This window comes from Furipterus horrens, unplaced genomic scaffold (assembly GCF_987537825.1).
Source record: "Furipterus horrens unplaced genomic scaffold, mFurHor1.1.pri manual_scaffold_3, whole genome shotgun sequence".
Classification (NCBI taxonomy): Eukaryota; Metazoa; Chordata; class Mammalia; order Chiroptera; family Furipteridae; genus Furipterus; species Furipterus horrens.
In genome coordinates, this window is record NW_028327173.1 from 35,865,351 (window position 1) to 35,884,581 (window position 19,231).

The following is a 19,231-nucleotide window of genomic DNA, read 5'->3' on the forward strand; positions in this document are numbered from 1 at the left end:
GACCGAGCGAGTTTAAAGGTGCAGATCACGTAAAAGGTGCAGGTACGGTTGTTGCTCTCAAGCGCACGTTGCTTCCCCCTCCCCCACGCCCGGATTCTTGGCTGTTCATTGGGAGGACCTAGAGGGAAAAGGTGAGCCCAGGTAGTGGGGGCGGTAGGACGGAGGCTTCGGAGAACTGTTGCTGGTTGCTTCCTTCAGCAAGCTAGCCCCGCCCCCTAGGACGGCTGCACTTAATATTCACAATGCAAATTCTTTCTTTTTATGACTTTTCACAAAGCAAATTATTGATCAGCGAAGTCAGCCGCCCCAAACAGTGGTTGGATTGTCCTTTGGCCTCACCACTTCACCCGCCGCAAATATAAAAGACTAGACGACGGAATTTCATTCTTAGGTTCTTGATTAGGTCTCCGGGAGACAGGGGAAACTTGTTCTGCGGTACGTGGTCTCCGTGCTTGCAAGAATGCCCCTTTCTGCTGGAGAAGAAGCCCTGGACCCTATTTTCCTTGCAACCCCAGTTCTTCCACTCAGGAATTACGCAACAAACTAATGCCAGCTCCGAGAAAAACTAAACTTGGTGTCTTATTGCACAACTGGCCTAGCTCTTCAGCGAACCAGGACAAAAGTCACTTCAGGCATTTAAAGTGTAAAGCTTCTTCTGGTTAAATCTATTTGTTGTTTTTAAACTTTGTGGGTTGAGTATTTCTCAGTTTTTCCTCTGTGAGGCATAACTGATCAAAATTTCCCGTCTCTTCTCCTGAATGAGGACTGTGCATACTTAACGACTAGTATAAAACGTGACAAAGTACACACCCAAACAAAAATACACACCGCCCTTTCTTAGACTGCACGTTTTAGTACGGACGGACACAATAGAACGCCCGGGAGACTGCAAGCTCCAGGATGCAGCGCGGTCACCTGCACCTGCCACCTCGCTATTGGGAAGCGCAGAGCAGGCTGGGCCTTGTAGTTCGTATATGCTCTCTTTGGATAGGTTGCTCTGTTGAGGGCCGGCTATGTCACGTGGCCTCCGCTCCCGCCGCCACCGCCTCCGTCGTCTTTCTCTGTCCCCACTGAGGCAGCCATCTTGCTCTTGCCGCGTGCTGGTGTTGGAGGACCCTCCCAGCTTCAGGTGAGACCCCCGGCGGTCCCGCCACTCCACGGCCATAGGCCGCTGCTCACGGTCCCCCCCCCCGCCCTCTTCTTCCGACACCCGCCAACCTCTCGGGCTGCCACTTCCGCCGTGGCGCGTAAAGTGGGGGCGGAGGCGGCTAGCCTGGCCTGTCGGTTATCGGCGGCGCAGCTGGGGGTCGGCACCTGAGGGAAGGTCCCCAGCACCACCGCCCCCTGTGGGGTCGAGCGGGCCCGCGCGCTGTGGCCACGCAGGTCCAGCCCCCGGAGGCGGGTGGTTCCCTGTGTCCCGTTACTCTTCATAATTCAGAACAATGCTGTGAGCTTTGAGCTGTATACACAGCCAATCTGTTGTCATCTCGTTTGATCCTCCCCTACAGACAGGGAAACTGAGGTTAGCAGCCCCCGGTTCCCCAGCGTCTGGGACTGAATTACGTTGCAGCGCTCAGTATTTGTTTACCAGTGGGCTTCCCACTCTGAGACACTGGCTTGCCCATCTTCATAGCCCCATCACAATGCTTGATGCTTAGAATAGGCTGTCAGGAAATTGGTAATTGACCGACGGACACAAGTGTTGAACAGCTAGTGAATGGTGGTCTCAACTTCCTTTCCCACGTTCTTTCACTATACCTTAGCTGTCCCCTTGAGATTGATTACAGTAGTTACTAGTTTTTGCGTATCTACTGTGAGCCATAGCCTGTGCTATTGGTGACCTGACCTTTAACCATTAAAAAAAAAAAACCCTATGAAATGTGTGGCGTTATGCCTTTTCTAGTACAGAAGGTACATAGGTTCAAAGAAGTAAAATACCTTTCTTAAACCCTAAGTGGTAGAACCTTGATTCTTCTGATTCCAAAGCTTGTGCCTCTCTTAGAAAAACCCCACATTAAAAAAAAAAGTTGAGACTGAAGGTTGAAATTCTTTTATCTCTGTGTAAACATGATATATGTGAAAGTGCCCACTACAATGCTTGGAACTTAGCCACTCAATAAATACTGAGTATAGCCTCATTATTTACACCCTTTCTTGAGTCCTTGAGAAAAGGGCTAAACGATACTAGGGTCCCCAAGAAAGAACTCATTAAACATATGGCCTGAGGAATTTACTTTTCCCTTTTGAACCTAGAAAGTGACTTCTCCCTTCTGGGCCCTCATTTTCAAATCTGTTAAATTTGGAGCGAGGTGAACTGTTTGTTATTCATATTGTTTACGCTGCTGGCTGCTTGCAAGTATTTGAGATGGACTCATATACAAGACAATAAATTACAGGTTGATTGAGGAATAGGGAAGTAAACCCAATGATCTTTGCAGTTTAGTCCATATTGTTTCTGAGCTTGACATTTCTTCTCATAGACAGTCCAATCCTTTTCCCTACTTGAATTCCATACACCCCCAACCTGCTAAATAGACAAAGGACCACCCTTCTTCCTTCCCTACCTTCTTGAATTTCCAGCCTCCCTAAAATGTTTTTTTCTGAGATACTCCTTGGGAACAAGTTCTCTGTTTTCCTGATTACCTGAAATAGAATCCATTCTTCTACACATTGATATAAATAGTTAATTTTGTTGCTTTTGTTTCAGTAAGTCAGAGTTCTTTATTTGACTTCTGTCTCTTCCATCTCTTCTTGGGGATTGTCACTTCAAAATGCAGAAGAGTCCCAAAAGGTTTACGCTGTCTAGTTTTAATATTTTCACTTAGCCCCTTTATTTGTAAAAACGTCCTTAGGCTCTTTGTTAGTTCACTACATCATCATGGCCAATTCCTTTGAGAAAAGTGAATATTTTTCTCTGTGGATACTGAGTATAGATAATTGGGATTTACATCAGCAAATTTACGTCTGTGGCAAGTGTAGATTGGCACACACTGAAGACTTCTGGTTTTGTATTCTGATCACACTTCTATGAAATAGTGTTGTTAGCTGCTTGAGCATTTTGATACAGTGCTGAGCAAAGATTTAAGGAATCATAAATTCTAAATGTTACTTGATTAAGCTACACAACTAGGAAAATGAAGACTGTAAGTAAATACTGAATTAATGTAGAAGTAAATATTTGAGAACTGGGCTTTATTTTGGCCTTAAAGCAGAGATATATGCAAGTTAGTGTAAGTACAGTGTCAGAATACAGAATGTTTAGTGCTAATATAATCTTTGATTCTCTTTCATCTCTTAAATGAAAACAATCTTCTTCATCTGAATGATGATTATAAAGAGGTTAGAGAATTGGCCAAAAAGAGGTTTGATAACAGCCTTGTACTACTTTATTTCATCTCTCACATCTCAGTAATGATCTGTTGACCCACAGAACAAATAAAACAGTACTTTAACATTGGCTTTTATTTGTTTATATAGTGTGGAATGTTATGGCCCGTAATAAACTTAAGAACTTTTTTCCCTTAGTATTATATAAATATCACTGACCAAACTTCATGACTTTATAATGTTTAAAATTTTCAAAATTACATTTAGCCTTAAAGAGCTATATATGAGTCTCTTCACTTCCTCTCTCCGACCCCCCAAAATTAATAATAATGTAGTAGAGATGTTTTTGTCAAACTGTGCAGTGAGGCATTATACCACATATACAAGAATATCTTGACAAGTATGACATACTATATCGGTGCAAGGTATTTGATGAACTCTGGGAAGTGCTGCAGAAGTGCTGAATGTTTAAAAATCTGGTTCTCTTTCTCTGTTAACATACCATCTGACCTTGAATAGAGGACATGACTACCTTATATCTTGACAGCTAGACAGCCTATTGTTGAATTTTTTCTTTGTCCAGCTTTTTTTTTTTTGTCTATTTATGGTTTACAAGGAATACAGAATATGATTTGGAAGAAAAAAGTCTAATTAAAAGGTTGTGCTGATAACATTTGGTAACAGCTCTCTGCTGTAAAAATCTTTAAGTGAAAAACTGGCTTGCCTACAGAGATTTCATAACTGGTTAGGTTTTACTGAATGCCAAAGTACTGAATCATGCTTTAAAGGAGGGATCTTCAGATAGGTAACTTAGAATCCCATTCAGTTTTCTATTTGTATATTCGATTCCCTCATGGTATTTAAGTTTGGTTCTTTTAATATCTGTTTTATGAAACTAGAAAAAGTTAATATATATTAAGAATGTAAACACTATTATAAAGTATATAGACAGTATTAATATGATCATGGTGATAATGAATACTGCAAGCTCAGTGAACCAGAAAGTACTGTTACATAAACAGTTATTTTATTTTGTAAAACAGTGACTTTAACAAATCTATTTTTCCCCCCCTAGATTTACCAACAGCATGAATCAAGAAAAGTTAGCCAAACTTCAGGCTCAGGTCCGGATAGGGGGCAAGGTGAGTGTGGCATAAGAAAAATTGATAGGAGAATGTATTACCAGATAGTAGTATTATTTTGGATTTGTGGTAATGGAAAATTAATATCTTTTCAATAATCAAAATCAAACCACATTCCAATTATGAAAATAACTTGTTTAGCTCTAAAATAGATAACTAGAAGACTTCTCTCTCTGAGGATGCCATGGAAAGAGCCACCTTTGTTTGAATCCTCTTAACATCTGGTAGTTACGTGACATGAACAAGCTACCCAACCTTGTTAAGTTTCCATTTTTGCATTTGCAAAAGAGAAGTAATCCTACATAAGATGCTCCTGAAAATTAGAGTAATATTTAGAGAACACCTAACACGGTGTCTGGCACAGAACAGACCTGCAGGGCATCCCAGATGTTAAGGTTACCTCATCTTGATTGGATACCCTTAATACTACAATTTGTTTTCCAGGTGTTTAACGGGAGATGTTCAGGCTGACTGTACATTTTGTTTGTTGCTATGTTTTTCTCCCAAATTCCTGACTATTTGAACATGAGCATTCTTATTCCATATACTTTGAAGCCTAAGGAAGAGGTAGTTCTGAGCACCAAAAGTCTTTGATTCCCTTCAGCTCTGGTCTTAGGCTCAAGGAGACTAGTCTAACTTCATCTCTGCCCAGTACAATCTTTGCTAAAGGAAAGGCAAGAACAGTGCTTACCTCAGACCTGGGGAGGGATAAGTAGGACGCTATGTAGCAGCCCCACTGTGTCATTTACTTTGATGATAACCTCAGCTCCTAGGAAGGGGACAAGAAGGGAAGAAGTGACTAGTACTTTCTCCTTTTGTAGTGATACAGTTATATGATTTTGGAGTTGTATTAACATTCATGTAATCAAAGTAGTCACATTGTAGCATCAAGTGTAGTGTTATGTACCAATGCAAAAGCTAAGGATATTCAGGAACCGTATAATATACCTAGGAGAGTTTGATGCAGCACATCACTGTTATATATATTTTAAACTAGGTGGTTGGCACATTCATTCATTTAACTAGTTTATTGAGCACCTACTGTGTGCCAAGCATATAGAAGATAAACAAATTAAGGTTTCCTTCTCTTGACACAGCTCAGCATGGAAAGAGACATGCTTACAATTATACTATAGAGGAATGTGTGTTAAAATGAAGTACAAGGTACTCTTGCCTAGGAGAGACAAGGAAGTCATCACCTGAGCTGAGATTTGAAGAATAAGAATGTATTACTAGGTAGACAGGTGAGAGGGTAAATGGGTAAGTTGAAAAAAGATTATCATTCTCACACATGTAAAGGCACGGAGGATGCTGATATAACATGGTGCTTTAATGGGATGGTTTGCTTTAGTTTGGTACAGCTAGAATTTAGAGTATATAATTTGAGGTTGGATTATATTCTTATATGCCATACTAGGAGCTGAGGATTTTATCCTAGAGGCAAGGGGCAATTATTGAAGGATTTTAAGAAGGAAATAACAGTCATTTTAGAAAGATGACTGCTGGCAATGTGGAAAATGGAATGAAATAGAAGTTTGCTTAGAGGAGAACTGTTGAGAGACTACTGGGACACAGATTAAGGGGTTGGAACTGACATGAATGTTAGAATATGGGGGATGAAGGGGAGCAATAAGAGTCTGGGATGACCCCCATATTTCTGGCTTTAGAGACCAGATTTATGCTAATACCACCAGCTATAAAACTTAGGAAATGTAGGAAGAATAGTTTGGTGGACTGATAAGCTTTTAGACATGTTGAATTTGAGGTACCTGAAGATCATTTGAGTAGAGGTATCTAGCAAGCAAGTAAGCTATCCCTGAGTTAGCAGTGCTTCACAAATAAATGCCCATCTATATAAATAGTCACTTCTAGTCCATCCTTCAACAACTGGATTTCATCACAACCTGTGCTGCTACTCACAGGGCTCTCTTCCACTCTCACCAGAGTTGCTGAAACTGAACCCCTGCCTACCCTCAGTAAGGCTGAATACTACTGCAGGAGCCCCTCAGAGACTGAAACTCCATTTCTATCCCCTTACTCCTGCTAGGTCTCAAAAAGGGTTAGCTCTCAAGACTTAGGCTGCTTTTGTTAGTTTTTCAGCTCTGGTTTAGGTTTCATTTTTATAAATTGGCCCAGGAATTTTAGCCCTCATTTTACTTTATTTTTTAAATGTTCTTACAAGAAAAATATTTCATGTATTTTTTTTCCATTACCAGTTATCCCCCATACCCTCTTCCACCTCCACCCACCCACCCCTCACAATCAACCACACTGTTGTCCGTGAGTTCTTTTTTGGCTCGATTTCTCCACCCCTCAAGTCCCCCAACCAGAACTGTCAGCCTGCTCTCTATCCATTAATCTGTCTCTATTTTGCTTATTAGTTCAGTTTGTCATTAAACTGCACATATGAGGGAAATCATATGGTATTTGTCTTTCTCTGACTGGCTTATTGCACTTAGCCTAATGTTCTCCAGGTTCATCCATGCTGTCACAAAGGGTAAAATTTTCTTCTTTTTTGCAACCGAGTAGTATTCCATTGTGTAAATGTGCCATGGCTGCTTTATCCATTCATCTACCGATGGACACTTGGGCTGGTTCCAAATTTTGGCTATTGAAAATAATGCTGCAATGAACGTAGGGGTACCTATATTCTTTCAAATTAGTGTTTCAGGTTTCTTTGGATAAATTCCCAGAAGTGAAATCAACTTATAAAACTCAACACCAAAAAACACCCAAACAGTCCTATTAAAAAATGAGCAAAGGATCTAAATAGACACTTCTCCAAAGAGAACATGCATATGGCCAATAGACATTTGAAAAGATGCTTAGCCTCACTAATTGTCAGAAAAATACAAATTAAAACCACAATAAGATATTGCCTCAAACCTGTCAGAATGGCTATCATCAATCAACAAATAAGTGCTAGCAAAGATATGGAGAAAAGGGGAACCCTTCTGCGCTGTTGGAAATGCAGATTGCTGTAGCCACTATGGAAAGCTTGTGGAGTTACCTCAAAAACTTAAAGATGGAACTGCCTTATGACTAGCAATTCCACTTTTGGGAATTTATCTGAAGATATCCCTTATTCTAAATAGATTTTCAGTGGAAAAATTTCTTTAGAATTTCAAAGTACCTATTTAGAAATGAGATCTTTCTATCTTAGTAAATAGTATAATTTTCAACCTATTTGCTTAGGCCAAAATTCTAAGCATCATTCTAGATTCCTTTTTTCCTCACATCTGAAATCCAATCCATCAGCAAGTCCTGTTAGTTCTTCTGACGGTCTGAGTTCTCCCCATCTCCGCTGCCACAATTCTCATCTCACGAGGACTGCTGCAGTAGTTTCCTGATTGATCTCATCATAGATCATTTTCCATAGCAACCTTAGTCATCTTTTAAAATCGTAAATCAGATCAAGTCACTTCCATGCTTTAAATGGCTTCCAATAGCTTTCTATTGCAATTGGAATAAAATCGAGACTCTGCTTGTGGCATTCTAGGCTACATGACCTGGCCCTTGCCTATCTTTCTGATTTTATTTTCCTCCTCCTTTCCTGTTGTTCACTCTGCTCTAGCTGTACTGGCCTCCTTTCTCTGTCTAGACACAATAGATTCACTCTTGTTTCATTCTGTTTGGCTCACTCTTCCCCTAGATCTTCCCATGGGTCTCAGTTCTTATGTCACCTCTTCAGAGAAGCCTTCACTTAACATTCTTTTTTTCTATCTCACATAGTGTCCTTTTTTTTTTTTCACTTAGCTCCCAACCAATACTCTTAGCATTGTGTTTTCTTAATTCCCTTAACCCATTTGAAATGATATAATTTGTTTATATACTCACTGACTTTACCCTCCCAGTATAATATATGCTCCTTGAAGTAAGAACTTGATGTTTTTCATTCCTGGATTCTAGAACTCTAGAATACTACTCACATAGTAGGCATTTAATTCTTAATTATGACATAATCTCCAAAGTTTCAGAATGTCTTTAGACTTTATTGTCAGGGGGTAGTAGGTACTGTAAAAAAAGTATTCCTTATAAAGTTTGAAAGTTGTTAAAAAGCACACTAAATTATCTTGAAGTTATAAATTATTTTTTATTAGGAAACTTGAAACATGTTGAAGTGATAAAGACTGGATATTGGAAAGAATAAGAACTGGCTAGAACTGATCTTCAAAAATCTGGATTAGTCTGACAAACATAACTCTAAGTATTATTAATCATTACTGTTCAGTCAGCAGTTTTATGTGACTTTGTTAGAGAACTGTGAATAGGAAGACATGTGATTACAGTTCCCAGATGCAAGGCATGCTAACCCTTCTGTTTGGTTATTTTTCAGGGTACAGCTCGCAGAAAGAAGAAGGTGGTGCATAGAACAGCTACAGCTGATGACAAAAAACTTCAGAGTTCTCTAAAAAAACTGGCTGTGAATAATATAGCTGGTATTGAAGAGGTATGATCACTTTGTAAATTGGTAAATATATGAACAAATAGCACATTCACAAATAATTATCCACACTTCTTTAAAAGATTTTATTTATTTACTTATTTTTTTAGAAAGCGGGAAGGGAGGGAGAAAGAGAGCGAGAGAAACATCAATGGGCAAGAGAAACATCAATCAGTTGCCTCTCACACGCCCCCAGCTGGGGACCTGGCCAGCAACCTAGACATGTGCCCTGATTGGGAATCCAACTAGTGACCTTCGGTTCACAGGCTGGTGCTCAATCCACTGAGCCATACCAGCCAGGACTATCTATACTTCTAAATGTAAAATATCAGCTTAGGAGATTCTGATGTTATCACTCAGATATCTTGGAAGGACTGTAGCTGTTGAATTTACTTGGTATATAAAACTGGATGGTTGTCAAAAAATTAATTTTAGTTAATAGTTAAGGAATGCATCATATTTTCAGACTGAAAGTATTTGCATGTGTGACAAAATTGTAAAATTCTTGAATTTTAATGTAAAAGAAGATTTTTTTCTAATAATATAGAAATAAAGAAACCCTAAGATTTCTTCAAATACGGTAGACTTTTTTTCCCATAAGAGCACTGTTCTACTCTATAAGTCTCTAATTATTACCTCAACCAAGAAGCTCTAGCAGTATTTCTCCATAGATTTTTATATCATTTTATTATATTTTGATGATACTGCTTCTCTCAAATATGAAGCCAAAGGTTAATGTTACTTCAAAAAACACTCAAGAAAAATTATATTAACATCAACTACTTGTAATGTTACCATCTTGATCCACTTCTACCTAATGATCACATTTCTGATAGTAACCCCTGTTTAAATTTCCACTGCCATAAGTTAGAATTAATTGTTTCATTACTATGTGTGGTGCCACCTCACCAAAGAAAGGAAAAGTACCTGCCTTATATCCTGTATTATTTAGCACCTCCCATACAGAATTCATTATTTACACCTTTATAGATAAAGGAAATCCCCATCACTGTTTCCAAAGACATTGTTGTTTCTCCTTTTTCATGTCTTAATGCAGGTGTTATTTCCTCCCAGAAACGTAGCACACATACACATTTGTACAAAGAAGGGTTAGGTTAGATGCCTTTCCTATGTGCCTCGATAATGTCCTGTTTTTACTTTTATTGTAGTATTTATTAAACTGAATTGTGAGTGCCTTTATGTTGGTATTGCCAATACAGTTCTAAGTTTTTGGAGAGCAGTAGCTCCAGAACATCACATAAAAGATAATGGTACACGATAGGCATGTAAATGCTCCGCTGTTGTGCACTGTATGTGCACACACCTGCACGCTGTCTTCCAACCTTCACAAACTAGTTGTGCAGAGAAAATATGCATAAAGATAATTAACAATGCAAGTTAACGGCTGTAAAATTTCTGGATATTGGAATCTAAGATAGGATGGGATTTTACTTTTTTCCCTCTTTCTAAAATTGAGTTTTTGAGAACCAAGATATAACATTTTGCATATCTAAAATAATATTCTTTAGGAATATCTAGTATGCTATATATAATCTGGCTCACCTCAAACAGTATGTTTTACTTTACTATATTTAAAATAAAATTTTTTCAATTTTTTAAAGAAAATAATGACACGCTTGATTTAAAAACAGCTCTTAGAAGAAAAAAAGAAGAAACTGCATTAAATGTATACATGAAAACATACAGTTTTCAGAAACAATAAAATATGAAAAACATGTCTTAGAAGAAACACATTATTAAGAATTTTGTTTTTAATTTGAGATGTTTTAAACTTGTTACACAGTACTGAACTCTTAAGGAATATACTGTCTTTTTGTTGTTTTGCAGTTTAAGAAATGCAAGTCAAAACTTGAAAAGACACCATTGCCAAAAATAAATATTACTATGTTTTCTATACTTACACCTTAAAACACACAGACAAGTAGAAAGTACCCAGTTTGGTGGGTGAGGAGCAGGGAGATCAGTGGTGGGTTTTAAAAACTTATTGAATGCACTTGTACCAAGTAAAGTTCAAATCTTACTTTCTAGGCTGTCAGTATTGGTGATTTCTCTCCTTTTCCAAAGCTTAATTTAAGTCATCTTCAGGAACTTTAAAAACTGAAGGACTGTTTGGATTGAGACAAGCTTCTCTGGCCTTTTATGTATGCATTAGTTTGTTGATTTCGTGTAATTATATAATTATAATCATATATAGATTTCTTTTACATGTTACCAAAGAGAGAGAAATCCAAAGCTGTCAAAAAGTAAAGGGCAGGGTAGCGACATAGACTGTTTTTAAACAAAGCGAAGTAAATAACCAGGTTTTAGGAAGGAATTCCTAGGTGAATTCCAAGAGTGTAATCCAGAACTAAATTTCTGGAAATGTTTTGTGTCCTGTGACATTTGAATTACTTGGATGTGCTTCTTATTTGATAATCTAGTTGTATATAGTGACTGTGCTGTCACTTTTCTTCCCCTGATCACATGAATCTGTCAACAATAGGAGCTGTTCCATTTCTCAGAAACAATTGGTTTTATCAGAATTATTTAATGAAAAAACACCACCAAAAATCTGAATCTCTGATTCAGATGGTCTAGTTGCTTCATAGAATTTTACTGTTACATTCAGCTTCTAAATTAGGGTATAATTCTGCCACTATGAAACCTTCTCTATCTTTCTAGGCATAATTAATCAACACTTCCTCTGTACTTCTGCCCTTAGTTTAAATTGGTCTGCTATGATACATTTATTATTACAGCCTCATTATGAGTTATAATGGTTACTTATTAACCAGGTTGGCTATTTTTAGATTATAAGAATCTCGACAAAAGGAACTGTTTATTTAGCATTTATCACATGCCGACTCTGGTGATGACCTGTCTTAGGCTTATTAAGTTTGAGATACTGATTATTCTAGGAGGAATTTTTCTGCAAGAAGTTAGTTGTATGGAGCTGGAGCTCAGGAGAAAACTTAGGACTAGGAGTGTAAATTTTGTGATTGTACACGTAAGTTTTACTCTTTGTATTTTTTTCTTCCTTTTTTTTTTTTTTTTTTTTTTTTTAATTACAGTTGGCTTCAATATTATATTATTTTCAGGTGTACAGCACAATGGTTAGACATTTATATAACTTAAGAAGTGATCTCCTGGACCTGGTTCTTATTTTTCCTGAACCGCTTGTACAGGAGAAGGACCTAAAGTTACTGGTTGAACCTTACCACAGTTCCATCTTCCTCCAACTAGAGCCTCAGGTGCCAATGGGTGGACAGCTCTGAGTATAGGAAAGTAAAAGGGAAGTACTATGGCCCATTTACCTTATCATTCCACAGCAGCCTTACTTTATCTTTAAATTTCTTTAAATTGATTTTTTAGAGAGAGAAAGGAGAAGGGCGGGAGAGAGATTTGTTGTTCCACTTATTTATGCATGCATTGCTTTTTATTGTATGTGCCCTGACTGAGGATTGAACCTGCAAACTTGGCATAAAGGCAACACTCTTAACCAACCAGGCTACTTGGCAAGGGCCTACCTTTATCTTTTAGTTTCCAGCTTTTTCTGTTATTTTTTTGTTTTGCCTTGTTTTTACTATATTTTTATTCTGGTAAATTTATATATATATATTACACACACACACACATACACACATATACACAGAAGTGGGAGAAAGTAGGTTTACAATTATGAGTACACAAAAGCTATTATATTGTTTTCTATATAAACAACTGTAAACCTACTTTTGCCCCACACTGTATATAATATAAAATTTGCCATTTAAAACATTATAAGTGTACAGTTCATGGATGTTAATTACAATCAGATCACAATGTTGTGCAGCTACCACCATTATCTATTTCCAAAGTTTTTCATTATCCCAAACAGAAACTATACCCACTAAGCAATAATTCCCCTTCTCCCTCAGCCCCTGATAACCTCTAACCAACTTTCTATCTCTCTGTGATTTGCCAATTGTAGATAGTTCATGTAAGTGGAATCATAACATTTGTCCTTTCATGTCTACTTGCTTCATTTAGCATAATGTTTTCAAGGTTCATCCATATTATAGCATGTATCAGAACTTTACTCCATATATAGTTGAATACTATTGTTATTGGAATATTATTCTAGTAAAATGTGATAATGTCACATTTTATCCATTCATCTATTGAACATCTTTTGTTTTTAAAATAGCTTCCTCTCTCCACATAAAAGGATATTGTCATTGTAGAAAACCAGAGGTATATAGGAAACATGAAGAAGTTACTAACACTCCATCAAAATCCCATTACCTAGAAATTACTACTATTAGTCTTGTATTACTTTCCCATTTTGTATGCATATATTTTTATACATATACATACACATGTCTGAGACTAGTTAGATGTACAGTTTGGAATCTTTTTTTCCCAAGTAGCATTATTTTTTCACATCAGTAAAATACTTTTCTAAATCATCAATCTAGATGTCTGCACATATTTCAATATGTCAGTATATCATAATTTAACATTTCTTTATTATACATTATAATGCTTTGATAATAAAAGAATCACATGTTGGACTTATATAAATAGTTGCCTCCATCTCTGATTTCCTTCAGATAGATTCTTAAAAATGTGGCTACTGGCTGAAAAAGCATGAACATTTTTAGAACTCTTCATCGATATTGCCAAATTACTATTCAGAAAGGGTATGCCATTTTATACCATCTATAGCACAGCTGAAGAGAAATAATCTCCTCAGATTCTTGTCACCAGAGAGAAAAGACAGCTGTTAGCTTTAGCTTGTAACAACAATAATAGTTTATATTAGCCTTTAGAAATAAACAGGTGCCAAGCTTAGAAGGATTGAATGAGAAAGATTCTGACTTATGGGAGTGTGCGCAAAGTCCATAATCCTCAAAATATGACATCCCTTAGCCTCACATTTAAGTGCCAGTATGGGAAGGAGTGGCAATAAAACTTGATTTTGAGACAACTGTCAGTTTTCAGAACTACTGCTGCCTGGCCTAGTGGGGACTTGGATACCCCCCCCCCAAAAAAAAAAATATTAACATAGCAGAAAAATTTAAACCTCCTCTCTGAACTGAGAGGGCATTTGTCAGCAAGTGCTATGGAGTCAAGTATAACTTTGTGAGCCTCCCATTGCCATAAAAACTGTACAATGGGGGGAAATGTGGGGCAACTGTAATAGAAAAACAATAAATTCAAAACAAAAACTGCTGTGCAGGAATAAAACAAGCATAGGATTTACCAGAGAGAAGGATGATGTGATGAATTTCTTTATTTTTGGTCCTGGGTTAGCCTATTATTTATTTTGTAGCTAGGAAGATATATGTATCAGTGCTGTTTTCCTTTTGCAATCTCCATTTGGCCTATATTCTGAGATAAATAATTCTCAAACAAGCTTTTATGAGGCCACAGAATGGAATTTTTATAGGCAAATCAACATTTTAAGAATGTGAATGACATCATAGAAAGGAAATTAAACCGAAAGTTAGGAAACCCAAATTCAGGTTCTGAGTTTGCATGTAACCAACTATTTGTCCTTGGGTATGTTGCTTAACCAAGAGCACCTGTCTTTAGTACCTATTTCTTTCACAACAGATTGACTAGAAGTTCAACAAATCTATGGCCTGACTTTGGGGGAAACAATATTGACTTCAAATCTTCTGTGATTTTAACGTCTATAAATTTTAAAAATCTCAAATTCCAGTATTTGAGACTCTTCATACCTGGAAGTATTGTATAAATCCTTTATTAAATTATGTGATTGGTCTTGATTTGGAAAATATAGTCCTACCATATCTTTATTCTTTTCCCATACTAAAATTATGCAATTCTAGGCTAGGTCCAGAGCAGCATCCCATTTCATATCCACTGTGCCACCTTCTTCTCAAGCCATTTCTCTTCCAGAATTTCAGCCACTTTAACATGAAACTTTTCTAACTAAACTATAGTCATCGTCAGAACTATATATCTTTTTCTAAAATTAATACAAACTTTTAAACTCATGATGATATTTGTTCAGAACAGCTAAATTGAATGCTTACTGTGTTTAATATATATAACAGAACCTTAAGTACAATACTGAGAGAGGGAAGGGTATAGAATTGAAAAGTGATTTTGTCAGAAAAAAAATGGGAAATTATTTGTGGGGTTAAGTTACAGTTTTCTAGGGAATTTGCCTTTATTTTCTCTGTGTTCCAGGTCTTGCCTGAAATTTAGACGCCCCTTTCTTCCCCTTCCTTTCTGGTGCTATCAGTGGTGGTGATCACCTCTGAGGAAGAAAAGCCCACTTCCACTGACCATGGAGAACACTCAGCACCTCTGCTTGATTGTGACAAGGGCAGTTTTTGGATGGATCATGAAATGCTTCTAAAGTAGCCAAGAGTTAACTCTCCTAACCTTTTTACATAATAAGCATGTTACCACCAAGGTATCTTACCCAGTGGAGTCAACTACATAGTGGAATCACATTATTTACTTACACATTTAACTTACACAAATTCAGTTCTGAAGAACAGAAAGTGCACAAGTGAAAGAAACATAACATTTTAAATAGCACATGGTCAACCTTCCTTTTCAATTAGTCCCAGGCTGTGTGTTAAATCCAGTCTCAAACAGTCCGTTCATATTGGTGGAAGCTATAGAAAGAATGTGAGGATGGTTTTAAAGGTTTCCCAGGAATTGATAAAGCATGTCCAGGTGGGCAGGCAAGTGGGTGGGAGAGGTACTTCCACATTTACAAGGGTTATTGGAGGTTGTTGAGAAGCAACATTTAAGAACTATAGGGACTAATAAAATGCTTTACACGGAATGACACGAAGAGAACAAGTTGAAATTTTTGTAAATTTACTAAGTGCTCAAATGAGTGAAATACCTGATTGATTAAATTTCTGAGTGTTCTTTATGGATTATCAGTGGTTATTTTTACCATACACTATTACTCCATTACAACCTGTCCCCTAAGATGCTACCTCACTAAATGATATCTGTACCAATTTAGTTTGATAGTGTAAATTGAGTAAGACAATGGCCATTTCATTAAGAAGCCAGTTCTTGACTGATCATTACATTTTTTTAATGTGGGAATGAACTTCTTTCTCATAGAAGTCTTGAATTTAAAGTGTAGATTCTTTGACCATCCTAGTAATCTGTGCCATCTACACCATTTTACTTTGTTGCTAGAGTCTTTTTCCACCCATATCCACTGCTTAGATAATTACTACGTTGGGATTGCATAACTACCAAGTTAAAAAAAAAATTGGCTACATTGGTTTTTTATAAAGATACTGTTTTAGTTGTACCTATTATGTGAAGTACATTTCTCTTTCATGATCATACAGGTAAACATGATTAAAGATGATGGAACAGTTATTCATTTCAACAATCCCAAAGTCCAAGCTTCCCTTTCCGCTAACACCTTTGCAATTACCGGTCATGCAGAAGCCAAACCAATCACAGAAATGCTTCCTGGAATATTAAGTCAGCTTGGTGCTGACAGTTTAACAAGTCTTAGGAAGTTAGCTGAACAGTTCCCTCGGCAAGGTAGGTATTTCAATTTAGTACCTCTTTTCCTCCCCACCTTAATTAAAGAACCTATTGATTTTAAAAGTTGTTCCATTACTGAAAGGATTTGCCTGTATATGTATTTTACTTTTATAATGTTACTTGTATACTTCATAATTTTTTTAGTTTGTTGCTTTAAAAATTTTGCAATGTGACATAGGGAATACTTTGGTAGAAATATAGAGTTGAAAATAATTACATAAAAGGTGAGTACCAGTATCTGCGGGTCACATTTTATAAACAGTCAGTTTGATTCTCACTTCTGATTAACGGCAACAAAAACATAGTGTTATCACAGAACTGTATTTTTGTTTAATATTATTGATTGTATTATAGATGCAGTAACCAACCATTCATACTGAATTTCCAAGACAGTTTTTTTTTTTTTCCCAAGACAGTTCTGGTTTCAAATGTGTCTTGTCGCCCCTAAAAATTAAAGAGCCTGTTATTTCAGTGCTCATACTACAGAACTAGATACTTTCTTCCACCAAAAGAGATGAAAAAAATTTTTGAATACTGTTTATTTGGAGAATATGGAATTTGGAGAATAAATTAACTGTCTTTTCATTCAAGCTCATCTGAATTACTCCATTTTGCATATAAGTTTTACCATCAAGTGTCCATTGAAATTGCCCGCTTCATTTAGTATATAATGAAGTTAAAGTTTCACTGATTGTTAGTATTAAGTAAAAAATATGGCATTAGATTAGACAATATTTAGCTTTTTCTGAACAATTATGTAAGATTTAGACAGGAAAAAAGTATCGAGTGTTTGTAGATGTCTTTGTTCTCAATGACTAATTAAAAAAAAACTTTGCAGTGTTGGATAGCAAAGCACCAAAACCAGAAGACATTGATGAAGAGGACGATGATGTTCCAGGTAAGTGACATTTCTTTAGTTTTTAAGATTTTTAGCATCCTGCTGATCTCATTTAAATTCACTGCATAATGACTTACAGTTTTTTGTTGATGGTGAGCTCATAAATTTAAATCATTTCACAATGATGTGGATATGATCTAATGAAAAATAGTAAAAGCCTTCCCATGTAAAACTTAGAATCAGAAATTATCACATAAAGCTTTGCTGCCTGCATTTATGAATTTGGAATCACTGTGATTATAAATTTGTATAGTTATTGTTATAACATTTTTGTGGAAATTATGATTGATATATGAAAATGCTGTTCACCTTAGTATGCATAGACAAAAAAAAGACTAACATTTCCTTAGGATTATGGTTTTAGCAGATAAATGAAGTATTACTAGTGAAATGCCACCAGTTCATTTCTGCCCCTTGTCCTGTATATGTTCAGGCTAATTCTAGGAGGAACAATTTTGTTTTACTGAGGTTAGAAGTTAGGAATATTATTTACTTTTTTTTTTTTCTTTTGGTATATTTAATTCATTTACTTTTTTTTTCCAGATCTCGTAGAAAATTTTGATGAGGCATCAAAGAATGAAGCTAACTAAAATTTTTTCTGTTTTTTGGAAGCTGGCATGGACTAGATTTAACATCAGCTATGTGGTTCCAAAGTTTTACAGACACGAAGAACATCAACTGTTACTAGTTCAGTAATATAAATATTTTGTATATTAATAATGCTGTTTGTTCAGCATTTTTCGGTCATTTGATTTTGCATTTTGCACTTCCTCCCAGGATCTAGTCTTTTGGTCAAAATACGAAGTATTGGCGCAGCTTGAGGGTGTTTGATTCTTGGTTTTTTTGTTTGGGATATTTTTGGTGTGTGTGTATGTTTATGTATGCTTGTGGGTATGTGTATATATACAGTGGAGAGCAAATTGGAAAACAATTCTATTTATCCTCCTCCTTCCCCCAGTAGAAATAAAACAAATCTTTACATTTGTTACTTTTAATTTTTTTCTAATGCACAGAATTAATGAAAAGGGAATATCTTGGGTTTCAAATCTGAGATTTTTTCGTTGAAGGTTTGGTTTTCATTTGCTTGGTTAACACACTTTTCAGACATTTCTCTGGGTTTAAAATGTCTTGAGATATTTTCACCAGCTTCCTGCTGGTGTAATGGGTAGCATATCTTTGGTGCAGTTGCCTTAGATTTGCTTACCTAGTCAGACCCAGAAGAAATTTCTTTCTAAATGCCTTTTTTCCTCTCCTTTTGATCTCCAAATGGCCTGGTTAGTTTTTGGTAATGCTCTTTTTCGTCTTTTATCTAGCCTCAGAAGAATGTTCTCCATATAGAGTTAAGTGAGTGCCTAATCCCGCTTTTTTAAGACTCTGTTCCCTTATTTTGAGGAATAACAGCTCTATCTTCAACTTTTTATTTCCCCCTTGATTTTACAGTTTGGTAGATTTCAAACTGGAAGAGCTAGCATGTGCTTGCTAAATAATTTTCTGCCAGCCTTATCCTGCATCCTAGCTGTTTTTAATAGCAGGTGCAAAAATGCCTCCCTCCTTTTTTTTTTTTTTTTTTTTTTTTTTAAGCAACGTTGAAGTTGGGAATGTCCTTTTGAATCAGAAAACAAAACAAAAAACAAAACCAGTAGGCCATACATATCCCCCAGCAACAAAGGGCATTCTATGAAGAGTTATTGGTCCGAGGAGGATTTCATCAACCGTTCTCCTACTCTGGCCATGAACCTACCTCTAGACTGGACCTTACTATATTATAGCTGCTCACAGCATCCTCCTGCATGCTTACTAGAGTAATGCTTTGAGGAGAACACTGGTAAAACACAGTATTTATTTTTCACCTCCTTTCAGAGGACTTGGAGGTAA

At 36.6% G+C, this 19,231-nt stretch overlaps 1 protein-coding gene across 2 annotated transcripts; it reads left to right on the top strand.

The window, feature by feature from the left end:
- The first annotated feature begins 1,009 nt into the window (after positions 1 to 1,009).
- BTF3L4 (basic transcription factor 3 like 4) lies at positions 1,010 to 18,919 on the top strand. Of its 2 annotated transcripts, XM_090269453.1 has the most exons (6): positions 1,010 to 1,129; positions 4,403 to 4,469; positions 8,806 to 8,919; positions 16,254 to 16,455; positions 17,297 to 17,356; positions 17,900 to 18,919. In XM_090269453.1, the coding sequence occupies exons 1-6, from the start codon at positions 1,014 to 1,016 to the stop codon at positions 17,944 to 17,946; spliced, it is 606 nt and encodes a 201-aa protein (XP_090125579.1). In that variant the 5' UTR covers positions 1,010 to 1,013; the 3' UTR covers positions 17,947 to 18,919. The 2 variants fall into 2 exon arrangements, with proteins under 2 accessions (XP_090125579.1, XP_090125581.1); XM_090269455.1 differs by lacking the exons at positions 1,010 to 1,129; positions 4,403 to 4,469 and adding an exon at positions 15,115 to 15,343 and having other exon boundaries at positions 8,872 to 8,919.
- Positions 18,920 to 19,231: the final 312 nt, after the last annotated feature.

What these genes read in the sequence shown, in the direction of transcription:
- BTF3L4 (XM_090269453.1), top strand. Translation starts at nt 1,014, where the DNA reads ATGTCACGTGGCCTCCGCTCCCGCCGCCACCGCCTCCGTCGTCTTTCT. An exon ending in GAGGACCCTCCCAGCTTCAG is followed by an intron (nt 1,130 to 4,402) that starts GTGAGACCCCCG and finishes TTCCCCCCCTAG; the next exon opens with ATTTACCAACAGCATGAATC. An exon ending in AGGTCCGGATAGGGGGCAAG is followed by an intron (nt 4,470 to 8,805) that starts GTGAGTGTGGCA and finishes GTTATTTTTCAG; the next exon opens with GGTACAGCTCGCAGAAAGAA.